Source organism: Notothenia rossii, assembly GCF_949606895.1.
Source record: "Notothenia rossii genome assembly, chromosome: 3".
Classification (NCBI taxonomy): domain Eukaryota; kingdom Metazoa; phylum Chordata; class Actinopteri; order Perciformes; family Nototheniidae; genus Notothenia; species Notothenia rossii.
The window spans coordinates 45,046,398-45,063,897 of record NC_136901.1 but is presented as its reverse complement, the minus strand read 5'-3'; the positions used below and the strand labels follow the sequence as shown (position 1 = coordinate 45,063,897).

The following is a 17,500-nucleotide window of genomic DNA, read 5'->3' as shown; positions in this document are numbered from 1 at the left end:
TCCTCTCCTCCCTAAAGTCCTCTCCTCCCTAGCGTCCTCTCCAGCGTCCTCTCCTCCCAAGCGTCCTCTAGCGTCCTCTCCTCCCATGCGTCCTCTCCTCCCTAGCGTCCTCTCCTCCCTAGCGTCCTCTCCTCCCATGCGTCCTCTCCTCCCTAGCGTCCTCCAGCGTCCTCTCCTCCCATGCGTCCTCTCCTCCCTAGCGTCCTCTCCTCCCTTGCGTCCTCTCCTCCCTTGCGTCCTCCCCTCCCTAGCGTCCTCTCCTCCCATGCATCCTCTCCTCCCTTGCGTCCTCTCCTCCCTAGCGTCCTCTCCTCCCTTGCGTCCTCTCTTCCCTAGCGTCCTCTCCAGCATCCTCTCCTCCCATGCGTACTCTCCTCCCTAGCGTCCTCTCCTCCCTAGCGTCCTCTCCAGCGTCCTCTCCTACCATGCGTCCTCTCCTCCCTAGCGTCCTCTAGCGTCCTCTCCTCCCTTGCGTCCTCTCCTCCCTAGCGTCCTCTCCTCCCTTGCGTCCTCTCCTCCCTTGCGTCCTCTCCTCCCTAGCGTCCTCTCCAGCGTCCTCTCCTCCCATGCGTCCTCTCCTCCCTTGCGTCCTCTCCTCCCTAGCGTCCTCTCCTCCCTTGCGTCCTCTCCTCCCTAGCGTCCTCTCCTCCCTAGCATCCTCTCCTCCCATGCGTCCTCTCCTCCCTAGCGTCCTCTCCTCCCATGCGTCCTCTCCTCCCTAGCGTCCTCTTCTCCCTAGCGTCCTCTCCTCCCTAGCGTCCTCTCCTCCCTTGCGTCCTCTCCTCCCTTGCGTCCTCTCCTCCCTAGCGTCCTCTCCAGCGTCCTCTCCTCCCTAGCGTCCTCCAGTGTCCTCTCCTCCCATGCGTCCTCTCCTCCCTAGCGTCCTCTCCTCCCTAGTGTCCTCTCCAGCGTCCTCTCCTCCCATGCGTCCTCTCCTCCCTAGCGTCCTCTCCTCCCTAGCGTCCTCTCCTCCCATGCGTCCTCTCCTCCCTAGCGTCCTCTCCTCCCTAGCGTCCTCTTCTCCTTTGCGTCCTCTCCTCCCTAGCGTCCTCTCCTCCCTTGCGTCCTCTCCTCCCTAGCATCCTCTCCTCCCTAGCGTCCTCTCTTCCCATGCGTCCTCTCCTCCCTTGCGTCCTCTCCTCCCTAGCGTCCTCTCCTCCCTTGCGTCCTCTCCTCCCTAGCGTCCTCTCCAGCGTCCTCTCCTCCCATGCGTACTCTCCTCCCTAGAAGTCCTCTCCTCCCTAGCGTCTTCTCCAGCGTCCTCTCCTACCATGCGTCCTCCCCTCGCTAGCGTCCTCTAGCGTCCTCTCCTCCCTTGCGTCCTCTCCTCCCTAGCGTCCTCTCCTCCCTTGTGTCCTCTCCTCCCTTGCGTCCTCTCCTCCCTAGCGTCCTCTCCAGCGTCCTCTCCTCCCATGCGTCCTCTCCTCCCTAGCGTCCTCTAGCGCCCTCTCCTCCCATGCGTCCTCTCCTCCCATGCGTCCTCTCCTCCCTAGCGTCCTCCCCAGTGTCCTCTCCTCCCCAGCGTCCTCTCCTCCCTAGCATCCTCTCCTCCCTAGCGTCCTCTCCTCCCTAGCGTCCTCTCCAGCATCCTCTCCTCCCTAGCGTCCTCTCCTCCCTAGCGTCCTCTCCAGCGTACTCTCCTCCCTAGCGTCCTCTCCTCCCATGTGTCCTCTCCTCCCTAGCGTCCTCTTCTCCCTTGCGTCCTCTCCTCCCTAGCGTCCTCTCCAGCGTCCTCTCCTCCCTAGCGTCCTCTTCTCCCTTGCGTCCTCTCCTCCCTAGCGTCCTCTCCAGCGTCCTCTCTTCCCTAGCGTCCTCTCCTCCCTAGCGTCCTCTCCTCCCTAGCGTCCTCCCTAGCGTCCTCTCCTCCCATGCGTCCTCTCCTCCCAATGCGTCCTCTCCTCCCTAGCGTCCTCTAGCGTCCTCTCCTCCCATGCGTCCTCTCCTCCCTATCGTCCTCTCCAGCGTCCTCTCCTCCCTAGCGTCCTCTCCAGCGTCCTCTCCTCTCTAGCTTCCTCTCCTCCCTTACGTCCTATCCTCCCATGCGTCCTCTCCTCCATAGCGTCCTCTCCTCCCTTGCGTCCTCTCCTCCCTAGCGTCCTCTCCTCCCTAGCGTCCTCACCAGCGTCCTCTCCTCCCATGCGTCCTCTCCTCCCTAGCGTCCTCTCCTCCCATGCGTCCTCTCCTCCCTAGCGTCCTCTCCTCCCTAGCGTCCTATCCTCCCTTGCGTCCTCTCCTCCCTTGCGTCATCTCCTCCCTTGCATCCTCTCCTCCCTTGCGTCCTCTACTCCCTAGCGTCCTCTCCTCCCTAGCGTCCTCTCCAGCGTCCTCTCCTCCCTAGCGTCCTCCAGCGTCCTCTCCTCCCATGCGTCTTCTCCTCCCTAGCATCCTCTCCTCCCTAGCGTCCTCTCCAGCGTCCTCTCCTCCCTTGCGTCCTCTCCTCCCTAGCATCCTCTAGCGTCCTCTCCTCCCTAGCGTCCTCTCCTCCCTAGCTTCCTCTCCTCCCTAGCGTCCTCTCCTCCCTAGCGTCCTCTCCTCCCTTGCGTCCTCTCCTCCCTTGCGTCCTCTCCTCCCTAGCTTCCTCTCCTCCCTTGCGTCCTCTCCTCCCTAGTTTCCTCTCCTCCCATGCGTCCTCTCCTCCCTAGCGTCCTCTCCTCCCTTGCGTCCTCTCCTCCCTAGCGTCCTCTCCAGGTTCCTCTCCTCCCTAGCGTCCTCCAGCGTCCTCTCCTCCCATGCGTCCTCTCCTCCCTAAAGTCCTCTCCTCCCTAGCGTCCTCTCCAGCGTCCTCTCCTCCCAAGCGTCCTCTAGCGTCCTCTCCTCCCATGCGTCCTCTCCTCCCTAGCGTCCTCTCCTCCCTAGCGTCCTCTCCTCCCATGCGTCCTCTCCTCCCTAGCGTCCTCCAGCGTCCTCTCCTCCCATGCGTCCTCTCCTCCCTAGCGTCCTCTCCTCCCTTGCGTCCTCTCCTCCCTTGCGTCCTCCCCTCCCTAGCGTCCTCTCCTCCCATGCATCCTCTCCTCCCTTGCGTCCTCTCCTCCCTAGCGTCCTCTCCTCCCTTGCGTCCTCTCTTCCCTAGCGTCCTCTCCAGCATCCTCTCCTCCCATGCGTACTCTCCTCCCTAGCGTCCTCTCCTCCCTAGCGTCCTCTGCAGCGTCCTCTCCTACCATGCGTCCTCTCCTCCCTAGCGTCCTCTAGCGTCCTCTCCTCCCTTGCGTCCTCTCCTCCCTAGCGTCCTCTCCTCCCTAGCGTCCTCTCCAGCATCCTCTCCTCCCTAGCGTCCTCTCCTCCCTAGCGTCCTCTCCTCCCTAGCGTCCTCTCCAGCGTACTCTCCTCCCTAGCGTCCTCTCCTCCCATGTGTCCTCTCCTCCCTAGCGTCCTCTTCTCCCTTGCGTCCTCTCCTCCCTAGCGTCCTCTCCAGCGTCCTCTCCTCCCTAGCGTCCTCTTCTCCCTTGCGTCCTCTCCTCCCTAGCGTCCTCTCCAGCGTCCTCTCTTCCCTAGCGTCCTCTCCTCCCTAGCGTCCTCTCCTCCCTAGCGTCCTCCCTAGCGTCCTCTCCTCCCATGCGTCCTCTCCTCCCAATGCGTCCTCTCCTCCCTAGCGTCCTCTAGCGTCCTCTCCTCCCATGCGTCCTCTCCTCCCTATCGTCCTCTCCAGCGTCCTCTCCTCCCTAGCGTCCTCTCCAGCGTCCTCTCCTCTCTAGCTTCCTCTCCTCCCTTACGTCCTATCCTCCCATGCGTCCTCTCCTCCATAGCGTCCTCTCCTCCCTTGCGTCCTCTCCTCCCTAGCGTCCTCTCCTCCCTAGCGTCCTCACCAGCGTCCTCTCCTCCCATGCGTCCTCTCCTCCCTAGCGTCCTCTCCTCCCATGCGTCCTCTCCTCCCTAGCGTCCTCTCCTCCCTAGCGTCCTATCCTCCCTTGCGTCCTCTCCTCCCTTGCGTCATCTCCTCCCTTGCATCCTCTCCTCCCTTGCGTCCTCTACTCCCTAGCGTCCTCTCCTCCCTAGCGTCCTCTCCAGCGTCCTCTCCTCCCTAGCGTCCTCCAGCGTCCTCTCCTCCCATGCGTCTTCTCCTCCCTAGCATCCTCTCCTCCCTAGCGTCCTCTCCAGCGTCCTCTCCTCCCTTGCGTCCTCTCCTCCCTAGCGTCCTCTAGCGTCCTCTCCTCCCTAGCGTCCTCTCCTCCCTAGCTTCCTCTCCTCCCTAGCGTCCTCTCCTCCCTTGCATCCTCTCCTCCCTAGCGTCCTCTCCTCCCTTGCGTCCTCTCCTCCCTTGCGTCCTCTCCTCCCTAGCGTCCTCTCCTCCCTTGCGTCCTCTCCTCCCTAGTTTCCTCTCCTCCCATGCGTCCTCTCCTCCCTAGCGTCCTCTCCTCCCTTGCGTCCTCTCCTCCCTAGCGTCCTCTCCAGGTTCCTCTCCTCCCTAGCGTCCTCCAGCGTCCTCTCCTCCCATGCGTCCTCTCCTCCCTAAAGTCCTCTCCTCCCTAGCGTCCTCTCCAGCGTCCTCTCCTCCCAAGCGTCCTCTAGCGTCCTCTCCTCCCATGCGTCCTCTCCTCCCTAGCGTCCTCTCCTCCCTAGCGTCCTCTCCTCCCATGCGTCCTCTCCTCCCTAGCGTCCTCCAGCGTCCTCTCCTCCCATGCGTCCTCTCCTCCCTAGCGTCCTCTCCTCCCTTGCGTCCTCTCCTCCCTTGCGTCCTCCCCTCCCTAGCGTCCTCTCCTCCCATGCATCCTCTCCTCCCTTGCGTCCTCTCCTCCCTAGCGTCCTCTCCTCCCTTGCGTCCTCTCTTCCCTAGCGTCCTCTCCAGCATCCTCTCCTCCCATGCGTACTCTCCTCCCTAGCGTCCTCTCCTCCCTAGCGTCCTCTGCAGCGTCCTCTCCTACCATGCGTCCTCTCCTCCCTAGCGTCCTCTAGCGTCCTCTCCTCCCTTGCGTCCTCTCCTCCCTAGCGTCCTCTCCTCCCTAGCGTCCTCTCCAGCATCCTCTCCTCCCTAGCGTCCTCTCCTCCCTAGCGTCCTCTCCTCCCTAGCGTCCTCTCCAGCGTACTCTCCTCCCTAGCGTCCTCTCCTCCCATGTTTCCTCTCCTCCCTAGCGTCCTCTTCTCCCTTGCGTCCTCTCCTCCCTAGCGTCCTCTCCAGCGTCCTCTCCTCCCTAGCGTCCTCTTCTCCCTTGCGTCCTCTCCTCCCTAGCGTCCTCTCCAGCGTCCTCTCTTCCCTAGCGTCCTCTCCTCCCTAGCGTCCTCTCCTCCCTAGCGTCCTCCCTAGCGTCCTCTCCTCCCATGCGTCCTCTCCTCCCAATGCGTCCTCTCCTCCCTAGCGTCCTCTAGCGTCCTCTCCTCCCATGCGTCCTCTCCTCCCTATCGTCCTCTCCAGCGTCCTCTCCTCCCTAGCGTCCTCTCCAGCGTCCTCTCCTCTCTAGCTTCCTCTCCTCCCTTACGTCCTATCCTCCCATGCGTCCTCTCCTCCATAGCGTCCTCTCCTCCCTTGCGTCCTCTCCTCCCTAGCGTCCTCTCCTCCCTAGCGTCCTCACCAGCGTCCTCTCCTCTCATGCGTCCTCTCCTCCCTAGCGTCCTCTCCTCCCATGCGTCCTCTCCTCCCTAGCGTCCTCTCCTCCCTAGCGTCCTATCCTCCCTTGCGTCCTCTCCTCCCTTGCGTCATCTCCTCCCTTGCATCCTCTCCTCCCTTGCGTCCTCTACTCCCTAGCGTCCTCTCCTCCCTAGCGTCCTCTCCAGCGTCCTCTCCTCCCTAGCGTCCTCCAGCGTCCTCTCCTCCCATGCGTCTTCTCCTCCCTAGCATCCTCTCCTCCCTAGCGTCCTCTCCAGCGTCCTCTCCTCCCTTGCGTCCTCTCCTCCCTAGCGTCCTCTAGCGTCCTCTCCTCCCTAGCGTCCTCTCCTCCCTAGCGTCCTCTCCTCCCTAGCGTCCTCTCCTCCCTTGCATCCTCTCCTCCCTAGCGTCCTCTCCTCCCTTGCGTCCTCTCCTCCCTTGCGTCCTCTCCTCCCTAGCGTCCTCTCCTCCCTTGCGTCCTCTCCTCCCTAGTTTCCTCTCCTCCCATGCGTCCTCTCCTCCCTAGCGTCCTCTCCTCCCTTGCGTCCTCTCCTCCCTAGCGTCCTCTCCAGGTTCCTCTCCTCCCTAGCGTCCTCCAGCGTCCTCTCCTCCCATGCGTCCTCTCCTCCCTAAAGTCCTCTCCTCCCTAGCGTCCTCTCCAGCGTCCTCTCCTCCCAAGCGTCCTCTAGCGTCCTCTCCTCCCATGCGTCCTCTCCTCCCTAGCGTCCTCTCCTCCCTAGCGTCCTCTCCTCCCATGCGTCCTCTCCTCCCTAGCGTCCTCCAGCGTCCTCTCCTCCCATGCGTCCTCTCCTCCCTAGCGTCCTCTCCTCCCTTGCGTCCTCTCCTCCCTTGCGTCCTCCCCTCCCTAGCGTCCTCTCCTCCCATGCATCCTCTCCTCCCTTGCGTCCTCTCCTCCCTAGCGTCCTCTCCTCCCTTGCGTCCTCTCTTCCCTAGCGTCCTCTCCAGCATCCTCTCCTCCCATGCGTACTCTCCTCCCTAGCGTCCTCTCCTCCCTAGCGTCCTCTGCAGCGTCCTCTCCTACCATGCGTCCTCTCCTCCCTAGCGTCCTCTAGCGTCCTCTCCTCCCTTGCGTCCTCTCCTCCCTAGCGTCCTCTCCTCCCTTGCGTCCTTTCCTCCCTAGCGTCCTCTCCAGCGTCCTCTCCTCCCATGCGTCCTCTCCTCCCTTGCTTCCTCTCCTCCCTAGCGTCCTCTCCTCCCTTGCGTCCTCTCCTCCCTAGCGTCCTCTCCTCCCTAGCATCCTCTCCTCCCATGCGTCCTCTCCTCCCTAGCGTCCTCTCCTCCCATGCGTCCTCTCCTCCCTAGGGTCCTCTTCTCCCTAGCGTCCTCTCCTCCCTAGCGTCCTCTCCTCCCTTGCATCCTCTCCTCCCTAGCGTCCTCTCCTCCCTTGCGTCCTCTCCTCCCTTGCGTCCTCTCCTCCCTAGCGTCCTCTCCTCCCTTGCGTCCTCTCCTCCCTAACGTCCTCTCCTCCCATGCGTCCTCTCCTCCCTAGCGTCCTCTCCTCCCTTGCGTCCTCTCCTCCCTAGCGTCCTCTCCAGGTTCCTCTCCTCCCTAGCGTCCTCCAGCGTCCTCTCCTCCCATGCGTCCTCTCCTCCCTAAAGTCCTCTCCTCCCTAGCGTCCTCTCCAGCGTCCTCTCCTCCCAAGCGTCCTCTAGCGTCCTCTCCTCCCATGCGTCCTCTCCTCCCTAGCGTCCTCTCCTCCCTAGCGTCCTCTCCTCCCATGCGTCCTCTCCTCCCTAGCGTCCTCCAGCGTCCTCTCCTCCCATGCGTCCTCTCCTCCCTAGCGTCCTCTCCTCCCTTGCGTCCTCTCCTCCCTTGCGTCCTCCCCTCCCTAGCGTCCTCTCCTCCCATGCATCCTCTCCTCCCTTGCGTCCTCTCCTCCCTAGCGTCCTCTCCTCCCTTGCGTCCTCTCTTCCCTAGCGTCCTCTCCAGCATCCTCTCCTCCCATGCGTACTCTCCTCCCTAGCGTCCTCTCCTCCCTAGCGTCCTCTCCAGCGTCCTCTCCTACCATGCGTCCTCTCCTCCCTAGCGTCCTCTAGCGTCCTCTCCTCCCTTGCGTCCTCTCCTCCCTAGCGTCCTCTCCTCCCTTGCGTCCTCTCCTCCCTTGCGTCCTCTCCTCCCTAGCGTCCTCTCCAGCGTCCTCTCCTCCCATGCGTCCTCTCCTCCCTTGCGTCCTCTCCTCCCTAGCGTCCTCTCCTCCCTTGCGTCCTCTCCTCCCTAGCGTCCTCTCCTCCCTAGCCTCCTCTCCTCCCATGCGTCCTCTCCTCCCTAGCGTCCTCTCCTCCCATGCGTCCTCTCCTCCCTAGCGTCCTCTTCTCCCTAGCGTCCTCTCCTCCCTAGCGTCCTCTCCTCCCTTGCGTCCTCTCCTCCCTTGCGTCCTCTCCTCCCTAGCGTCCTCTCCAGCGTCCTCTCCTCCCTAGCGTCCTCCAGTGTCCTCTCCTCCCATGCGTCCTCTCCTCCCTAGCGTCCTCTCCTCCCTAGTGTCCTCTCCAGCGTCCTCTCCTCCCATGCGTCCTCTCCTCCCTAGCGTCCTCTCCTCCCTAGCGTCCTCTCCTCCCATGCGTCCTCTCCTCCCTAGCGTCCTCTCCTCCCTAGCGTCCTCTTCTCCTTTGCGTCCTCTCCTCCCTAGCGTCCTCTCCTCCCTTGCGTCCTCTCCTCCCTAGCATCCTCTCCTCCCTAGCGTCCTCTCTTCCCATGCGTCCTCTCCTCCCTTGCGTCCTCTCCTCCCTAGCGTCCTCTCCTCCCTTGCGTCCTCTCCTCCCTAGCGTCCTCTCCAGCGTCCTCTCCTCCCATGCGTACTCTCCTCCCTAGAAGTCCTCTCCTCCCTAGCGTCTTCTCCAGCGTCCTCTCCTACCATGCGTCCTCCCCTCGCTAGCGTCCTCTAGCGTCCTCTCCTCCCTTGCGTCCTCTCCTCCCTAGCGTCCTCTCCTCCCTTGTGTCCTCTCCTCCCTTGCGTCCTCTCCTCCCTAGCGTCCTCTCCAGCGTCCTCTCCTCCCATGCGTCCTCTCCTCCCTAGCGTCCTCTAGCGCCCTCTCCTCCCATGCGTCCTCTCCTCCCATGCGTCCTCTCCTCCCTAGCGTCCTCCCCAGTGTCCTCTCCTCCCCAGCGTCCTCTCCTCCCTAGCATCCTCTCCTCCCTAGCGTCCTCTCCTCCCTAGCGTCCTCTCCAGCATCCTCTCCTCCCTAGCGTCCTCTCCTCCCTAGCGTCCTCTCCTCCCTAGCGTCCTCTCCAGCGTACTCTCCTCCCTAGCGTCCTCTCCTCCCATGTGTCCTCTCCTCCCTAGCGTCCTCTTCTCCCTTGCGTCCTCTCCTCCCTAGCGTCCTCTCCAGCGTCCTCTCCTCCCTAGCGTCCTCTTCTCCCTTGCGTCCTCTCCTCCCTAGCGTCCTCTCCAGCGTCCTCTCTTCCCTAGCGTCCTCTCCTCCCTAGCGTCCTCCCTAGCGTCCTCTCCTCCCATGCGTCCTCTCCTCCCAATGCGTCCTCTCCTCCCTAGCGTCCTCTCCTCCCTAGCGTCCTCTCCTCCCATGCGTCCTCTCCTCCCTAGCGTCCTCTCCTCCCTAGCGTCCTCTTCTCCTTTGCGTCCTCTCCTCCCTAGCGTCCTCTCCTCCCTTGCGTCCTCTCCTCCCTAGCATCCTCTCCTCCCTAGCGTCCTCTCTTCCCATGCGTCCTCTCCTCCCTTGCGTCCTCTCCTCCCTAGCGTCCTCTCCTCCCTTGCGTCCTCTCCTCCCTAGCGTCCTCTCCAGCGTCCTCTCCTCCCATGCGTACTCTCCTCCCTAGAAGTCCTCTCCTCCCTAGCGTCTTCTCCAGCGTCCTCTCCTACCATGCGTCCTCCCCTCGCTAGCGTCCTCTAGCGTCCTCTCCTCCCTTGCGTCCTCTCCTCCCTAGCGTCCTCTCCTCCCTTGTGTCCTCTCCTCCCTTGCGTCCTCTCCTCCCTAGCGTCCTCTCCAGCGTCCTCTCCTCCCATGCGTCCTCTCCTCCCTAGCGTCCTCTAGCGCCCTCTCCTCCCATGCGTCCTCTCCTCCCATGCGTCCTCTCCTCCCTAGCGTCCTCCCCAGTGTCCTCTCCTCCCCAGCGTCCTCTCCTCCCTAGCATCCTCTCCTCCCTAGCGTCCTCTCCTCCCTAGCGTCCTCTCCAGCATCCTCTCCTCCCTAGCGTCCTCTCCTCCCTAGCGTCCTCTCCTCCCTAGCGTCCTCTCCAGCGTACTCTCCTCCCTAGCGTCCTCTCCTCCCATGTGTCCTCTCCTCCCTAGCGTCCTCTTCTCCCTTGCGTCCTCTCCTCCCTAGCGTCCTCTCCAGCGTCCTCTCCTCCCTAGCGTCCTCTTCTCCCTTGCGTCCTCTCCTCCCTAGCGTCCTCTCCAGCGTCCTCTCTTCCCTAGCGTCCTCTCCTCCCTAGCGTCCTCCCTAGCGTCCTCTCCTCCCATGCGTCCTCTCCTCCCAATGCGTCCTCTCCTCCCTAGCGTCCTCTAGCGTCCTCTCCTCCCATGCGTCCTCTCCTCCCTATCGTCCTCTCCAGCGTCCTCTCCTCCCTAGCGTCCTCTCCAGCGTCCTCTCCTCTCTAGCTTCCTCTCCTCCCTTACGTCCTATCCTCCCATGCGTCCTCTCCTCCATAGCGTCCTCTCCTCCCTTGCGTCCTCTCCTCCCTAGCGTCCTCTCCTCCCTAGCGTCCTCACCAGCGTCCTCTCCTCCCATGCGTCCTCTCCTCCCTAGCGTCCTCTCCTCCCATGCGTCCTCTCCTCCCTAGCGTCCTCTCCTCCCTAGCGTCCTATCCTCCCTTGCGTCCTCTCCTCCCTTGCGTCCTCTCCTCCCTTGCATCCTCTCCTCCCTTGCGTCCTCTACTCCCTAGCGTCCTCTCCTCCCTAGCGTCCTCTCCAGCGTCCTCTCCTCCCTAGCGTCCTCCAGCGTCCTCTCCTCCCATGCGTCTTCTCCTCCCTAGCATCCTCTCCTCCCTAGCGTCCTCTCCAGCGTCCTCTCCTCCCTTGCGTCCTCTCCTCCCTAGCGTCCTCTAGCGTCCTCTCCTCCCTAGCGTCCTCTCCTCCCTAGCTTCCTCTCCTCCCTAGCGTCCTCTCCTCCCTTGCATCCTCTCCTCCCTAGCGTCCTCTCCTCCCTTGCGTCCTCTCCTCCCTTGCGTCCTCTCCTCCCTAGCGTCCTCTCCTCCCTTGCGTCCTCTCCTCCCTAGTTTCCTCTCCTCCCATGCGTCCTCTCCTCCCTAGCGTCCTCTCCTCCCTTGCGTCCTCTCCTCCCTAGCGTCCTCTCCAGGTTCCTCTCCTCCCTAGCGTCCTCCAGCGTCCTCTCCTCCCATGCGTCCTCTCCTCCCTAAAGTCCTCTCCTCCCTAGCGTCCTCTCCAGCGTCCTCTCCTCCCAAGCGTCCTCTAGCGTCCTCTCCTCCCATGCGTCCTCTCCTCCCTAGCGTCCTCTCCTCCCTAGCGTCCTCTCCTCCCATGCGTCCTCTCCTCCCTAGCGTCCTCCAGCGTCCTCTCCTCCCATGCGTCCTCTCCTCCCTAGCGTCCTCTCCTCCCTTGCGTCCTCTCCTCCCTTGCGTCCTCCCCTCCCTAGCGTCCTCTCCTCCCATGCATCCTCTCCTCCCTTGCGTCCTCTCCTCCCTAGCGTCCTCTCCTCCCTTGCGTCCTCTCTTCCCTAGCGTCCTCTCCAGCATCCTCTCCTCCCATGCGTACTCTCCTCCCTAGCGTCCTCTCCTCCCTAGCGTCCTCTGCAGCGTCCTCTCCTACCATGCGTCCTCTCCTCCCTAGCGTCCTCTAGCGTCCTCTCCTCCCTTGCGTCCTCTCCTCCCTAGCGTCCTCTCCTCCCTAACGTCCTCTCCAGCATCCTCTCCTCCCTAGCGTCCTCTCCTCCCTAGCGTCCTCTCCAGCGTACTCTCCTCCCTAGCGTCCTCTCCTCCCATGTGTCCTCTCCTCCCTAGCGTCCTCTTCTCCCTTGCGTCCTCTCCTCCCTAGCGTCCTCTCCAGCGTCCTCTCCTCCCTAGCGTCCTCTTCTCCCTTGCGTCCTCTCCTCCCTAGCGTCCTCTCCAGCGTCCTCTCTTCCCTAGCGTCCTCTCCTCCCTAGCGTCCTCTCCTCCCTAGCGTCCTCCCTAGCGTCCTCTCCTCCCATGCGTCCTCTCCTCCCAATGCGTCCTCTCCTCCCTAGCGTCCTCTAGCGTCCTCTCCTCCCATGCGTCCTCTCCTCCCTATCGTCCTCTCCAGCGTCCTCTCCTCCCTAGCGTCCTCTCCAGCGTCCTCTCCTCTCTAGCTTCCTCTCCTCCCTTACGTCCTATCCTCCCATGCGTCCTCTCCTCCATAGCGTCCTCTCCTCCCTTGCGTCCTCTCCTCCCTAGCGTCCTCTCCTCCCTAGCGTCCTCACCAGCGTCCTCTCCTCCCATGCGTCCTCTCCTCCCTAGCGTCCTCTCCTCCCATGCGTCCTCTCCTCCCTAGCGTCCTCTCCTCCCTAGCGTCCTATCCTCCCTTGCGTCCTCTCCTCCCTTGCGTCATCTCCTCCCTTGCATCCTCTCCTCCCTTGCGTCCTCTACTCCCTAGCGTCCTCTCCTCCCTAGCGTCCTCTCCAGCGTCCTCTCCTCCCTAGCGTCCTCCAGCGTCCTCTCCTCCCATGCGTCTTCTCCTCCCTAGCATCCTCTCCTCCCTAGCGTCCTCTCCAGCGTCCTCTCCTCCCTTGCGTCCTCTCCTCCCTAGCGTCCTCTAGCGTCCTCTCCTCCCTAGCGTCCTCTCCTCCCTAGCTTCCTCTCCTCCCTAGCGTCCTCTCCTCCCTTGCATCCTCTCCTCCCTAGCGTCCTCTCCTCCCTTGCGTCCTCTCCTCCCTTGCGTCCTCTCCTCCCTAGCGTCCTCTCCTCCCTTGCGTCCTCTCCTCCCTAGTTTCCTCTCCTCCCATGCGTCCTCTCCTCCCTAGCGTCCTCTCCTCCCTTGCGTCCTCTCCTCCCTAGCGTCCTCTCCGGGTTCCTCTCCTCCCTAGCGTCCTCCAGCGTCCTCTCCTCCCATGCGTCCTCTCCTCCCTAAAGTCCTCTCCTCCCTAGCGTCCTCTCCAGCGTCCTCTCCTCCCAAGCGTCCTCTAGCGTCCTCTCCTCCCATGCGTCCTCTCCTCCCTAGCGTCCTCTCCTCCCTAGCGTCCTCTCCTCCCATGCGTCCTCTCCTCCCTAGCGTCCTCCAGCGTCCTCTCCTCCCATGCGTCCTCTCCTCCCTAGCGTCCTCTCCTCCCTTGCGTCCTCTCCTCCCTTGCGTCCTCCCCTCCCTAGCGTCCTCTCCTCCCATGCATCCTCTCCTCCCTTGCGTCCTCTCCTCCCTAGCGTCCTCTCCTCCCTTGCGTCCTCTCTTCCCTAGCGTCCTCTCCAGCATCCTCTCCTCCCATGCGTACTCTCCTCCCTAGCGTCCTCTCCTCCCTAGCGTCCTCTGCAGCGTCCTCTCCTACCATGCGTCCTCTCCTCCCTAGCGTCCTCTAGCGTCCTCTCCTCCCTTGCGTCCTCTCCTCCCTAGCGTCCTCTCCTCCCTTGCGTCCTCTCCTCCCTAGCGTCCTCTCCAGCGTCCTCTCCTCCCATGCGTCCTCTCCTCCCTTGCGTCCTCTCCTCCCTAGCGTCCTCTCCTCCCTTGCGTCCTCTCCTCCCTAGCGTCCTCTCCTCCCTAGCATCCTCTCCTCCCATGCGTCCTCTCCTCCCTAGCGTCCTCTCCTCCCATGCGTCCTCTCCTCCCTAGGGTCCTCTTCTCCCTAGCGTCCTCTCCTCCCTAGCGTCCTCTCCTCCCTTGCGTCCTCTCCTCCCTTGCGTCCTCTCCTCCCTAGCGTCCTCTCCAGCGTCCTCTCCTCCCTAGCGTCCTCCAGTGTCCTCTCCTCCCATGCGTCCTCTCCTCCCTAGCGTCCTCTCCTCCCTAGTGTCCTCTCCAGCGTCCTCTCCTCCCATGCGTCCTCTCCTCCCTAGCGTCCTCTCCTCCCTAGCGTCCTCTCCTCCCATGCGTCCTCTCCTCCCTAGCGTCCTCTCCTCCCTAGCGTCCTCTTCTCCTTTGCGTCCTCTCCTCCCTAGCGTCCTCTCTTCCCTTGCGTCCTCTCCTCCCTAGCATCCTCTCCTCCCTAGCGTCCTCTCTTCCCATGCGTCCTCTCCTCCCTTGCGTCCTCTCCTCCCTAGCGTCCTCTCCTCCCTTGCGTCCTCTCCAGCGTCCTCTCCAGCGTCCTCTCCTCCCATGCGTACTCTCCTCCCTAGAAGTCCTCTCCTCCCTAGCGTCCTCTAGCGTCCTCTCCTCCCTTGCGTCCTCTCCTCCCTAGCGTCCTCTCCTCCCTTGCGTCCTCTCCTCCCTTGCGTCCTCTCCTCCCTAGCGTCCTCTCCAGCGTCCTCTCCTCCCATGCGTCCTCTCCTCCCTAGCGTCCTCTAGCGCCCTCTCCTCCCATGCGTCCTCTCCTCCCATGCGTCCTCTCCTCCCTAGCGTCCTCCCCAGCGTCCTCTCCTCCCTAGCGTCCTCTCCTCCCTAGCATCCTCCCCTCCCTAGCGTCCTCTCCTCCTTAGCGTCCTCTCCAGCGTCCTCTCCTCCCTAGCGTCCTCTCGTCCTTAGCGTCCTCTCCTCCCTAGCGTACTCTCCTCCCTTGCGTCCTCTCCTCCCTAGCGTCCTGTCCTCCCTAGCATCCTCTCCAGCGTCGACTCCTCCCTAGCGTCCTCTCCTCCCTAGCGTCCTGTCCTCCCTAGCATCCTCTCCAGCATCCTCTCCTCCCTAGCGTCCTCTCCTCCCTTGCATCCTCTCCTCCCTAGCGTCCTCTCCTCCCTTGCGTCCTCTCCTCCCTTGCGTCCTCTCCTCCCATGCGTCCTCTCCAGCGTCCTCTCCTCCCATGCGTCCTCTCCTCCCTTGCGTCCTCTCCTCCCTAGCGTCCTCTCCTCCCTAGCATCCTCTCCTCCCATGCGTCCTCTCCTCCCTAGCGTCCTCTCCTCCCATGCGTCCTCTCCTCCCTAGCGTCCTCTTCTCCCTAGCGTCCTCTCCTCCCTAGCGTCTTCTCCTCCATTGCGTCCTCTCCTCCCTTGCGTCCTCTCCTCCCTAGCGTCCTCTCCAGCGTCCTCTCCTCCCTAGCGTCCTCCAGTGTCCTCTCCTCCCATGCGTCCTCTCCTCCCTAGCGTCCTCTCCTCCCTAGTGTCCTCTCCAGCATCCTCTCCTCCCATGCGTCCTCTCCTCCCTAGCATCCTCTAGCGCCCTCTCCTCCCATGCGTCCTCTCCTCCCTAGCGTCCTCTCCTCCCTAGCGTCCTCTTCTCCTTTGCGTCCTCTCCTCCCTAGCGTCCTCTCCTCCCTTGCGTCCTCTCCTCCCTAGCATCCTCTCCTCCCTAGCGTCCTCTCCTCCCATGCGTCCTCTCCTCCCTTGCGTCCTCTCCTCCCTAGCGTCCTCTCCTCCCTTGCGTCCTCTCCTCCCTAGCGTCCTCTCCAGCGTCCTCTCCTCCCATGCGTACTCTCCTCCCTAGCGTCCTCTCCTCCCTAGCGTCTTCTCCAGCGTCCTCTCCTACCATGCGTCCTCTCCTCCCTAGCGTCCTCTAGCGTCCTCTCCTCCCTTGCGTCCTCTCCTCCCTAGCGTCCTCTCCTCCCTTGCGTCCTCTCCTCCCTAGCGTCCTCTCCAGCGTCCTCTCCTCCCATGCGTCCTCTCCTCCCTAGCGTCCTCTCCAGCATCCTCTCCTCCCATGCGTCCTCTCCTCCCTAGCGTCCTCTCCTCCCATGCGTCCTCTCCTCCCTAGCGTCCTCTCCTCCCTAGCGTCCTCTCCTCCCTTGCGTCCTCTCCTCCCTTGCGTCCTCTCCTCCCTAGCGTCCTCTCCAGCGTCCTCTCCTCCCTAGCGTCCTCCAGTGTCCTCTCCTCCCATGCGTCCTCTCCTCCCTAGCGTCCTCTCCTCCCTAGTGTCCTCTCCAGCGTCCTCTCCTCCCTAGCATCCTCTCCTCCCATGCGTCCTCTCCTCCCTAGCGTCCTCTCCTCCCATGCGTCCTCTCCTCCCTTGCGTCCTCTCCTCCCTAGCGTCCTCTCCAGCGTCCTCTCCTCCCTAGCGTCCTCCAGTGTCCTCTCCTCCCATGCGTCCTCTCCTCCCTAGCGTCCTCTCCTCCCTAGTGTCCTCTCCAGCGTCCTCTCCTCCCATGCGTCCTCTCCTCCCTAGCATCCTCTAGCATCCTCTCCTCCCATGCGTCCTCTCCTCCCTAGCGTCCTCTCCTCCCTAGCGTCCTCTTCTCCTTTGCGTCCTCTCCTCCCTAGCGTCCTCTCCTCCCTTGCGTCCTCTCCTCCCTAGCATCCTCTCCTCCCTAGCGTCCTCTCCTCCCATGCGTCCTCTCCTCCCTTGCGTCCTCTCCTCCCTAGCGTCCTCTCCTCCCTTGCGTCCTCTCCTCCCTAGCGTCCTCTCCAGCGTCCTCTCCTCCCATGCGTACTCTCCTCCCTAGCGTCCTCTCCTCCCTAGCGTCTTCTCCAGCGTCCTCTCCTACCATGCGTCCTCTCCTCCCTAGCGTCCTCTAGCGTCCTCTCCTCCCTTGCGTCCTCTCCTCCCTAGCGTCCTCTCCTCCCTTGCGTCCTCTCCTCCCTTGCGTCCTCTCCTCCCTAGCGTCCTCTCCAGCGTCCTCTCCTCCCATGCGTTCTCTCCTCCCTAGCGTCCTCTAGCGCCCTCTCCTCCCATGCGTCCTCTCCTCCCATGCGTCCTCTCCTCCCTAGCGTCCTCCCCAGCGTCCTCTCCTCCCTAGCGTCCTCTCCTCCCTAGCATCCTCCCCTCCCTAGCGTCCTCTCCTCCTTAGCGTCCTCTCCAGCGTCCTCTCCTCCCTAGCGTCCTCTCCTCCCTAGCGTCCTCTCCTCCCTAGCGTACTCTCCTCCCTTGCGTCCTCTCCTCCCTAGCGTCCTGTCCTCCCTAGCGTCCTCTCCAGCGTCGACTCCTCCCTAGCGTCCTCTCCTCCCTAGCGTCCTGTCCTCCCTAGCGTCCTCTCCAGCATCCTCTCCTCCCTAGCGTCCTCTCCTCCCTTGCGTCCTCTCCTCCCTAGCGTCCTCTCCTCCTTAGCGTCCTCTCCTCCCTAGCGTCCTCTCCTCCCATGCGTCCTCTCCTCCCTAGCGTCCTCTTCTCCCTTGCGTCCTCTCCTCCCTAGCGTCCTCTCCTCACCTCTTCTCCATCTCCTGCTTGATGTCGATGCCCTGCTTCTCCAGCAGCTCCTTCTGGGCGTAGTTCCAGTCCTCCGGCTCCCCCTGCAGGTCAGGCTTGGCGCTGCGCTCTCTCTCCAGACGAGCCTGCTCCGGGTGGTTGAACCGGAACACGTGGTTCTTCCCCATCACGATGCGGTGCCCTGAACACAGGGGGGGGGGGGGGGGGGGGGGGGTTCAATCTCACTCTTTATTCATTCAGCACATTCAAAGCAACCTCAGCGACCAAAGGGCCGTACATGGAACCAATAAAATATAGAATAACACAATAGGAGTGAAATAATAAAACAGTCATTACCAGAAACATATACAGCATTATAGAAATGTAGAAATGTAGAAATGTAATGTAACCAGTATGAAAGAGGTGAGTTTTTAGCAGAGATTTAAAAAGTGACCGAGTAGTTGGGATTTGCACACTGTTTCAAAATAAGAGCTCCACACAGGGCTTCACAATAAAAGCACAGAAAGCTGGAGAGGTACTGAAAATGAGGTTTAGAAAAATGAAAGCTAAATAAGATCATACAATATTTGTATGATATCAAAACAAAATATTTAAAGTATCTTCACCTTGTTTTAAAACGACGGCGTCCTCGATCTGCTTCCCGTTAACATACGTCTCCGCTCCGATCAACGGCTCCAGAGTCACCACCACTTAACACACACAGAACAGGGTTACACATAGGCCTGTCGCGATAATCGATAAATTGACTTATCGTACGATAAATAAAAATGGACTCGATAACTTTTCTGAGCTCGATAAATTGCCGTTTACATAAAGATGTGACCAGCATTTTAGCCTGGAGCGCTGTGGCTGCCAGGCGCGCTGTGAGGGGCGGGGCTGACACACAG

General features: G+C 62.5%; 1 protein-coding gene across 1 annotated transcript in view; it reads right to left on the bottom strand.

Moving 5' to 3' along the window:
- LOC307031576 (kinesin-like protein KIF1C) overlaps positions 1-17,500 on the bottom strand; it is a 47,518-nt gene that overhangs the window by 10,541 nt on the left and 19,477 nt on the right. The window contains exons 20-21 of the mRNA XM_079668787.1: positions 17,219-17,302; positions 16,614-16,794 (exon numbers count right to left, since the gene is read on the bottom strand). Coding sequence (XP_079524913.1) covers positions 16,614-16,794; positions 17,219-17,302 — 265 coding nt within the window. The remainder of the gene's footprint in view (positions 1-16,613; positions 16,795-17,218; positions 17,303-17,500) is intronic.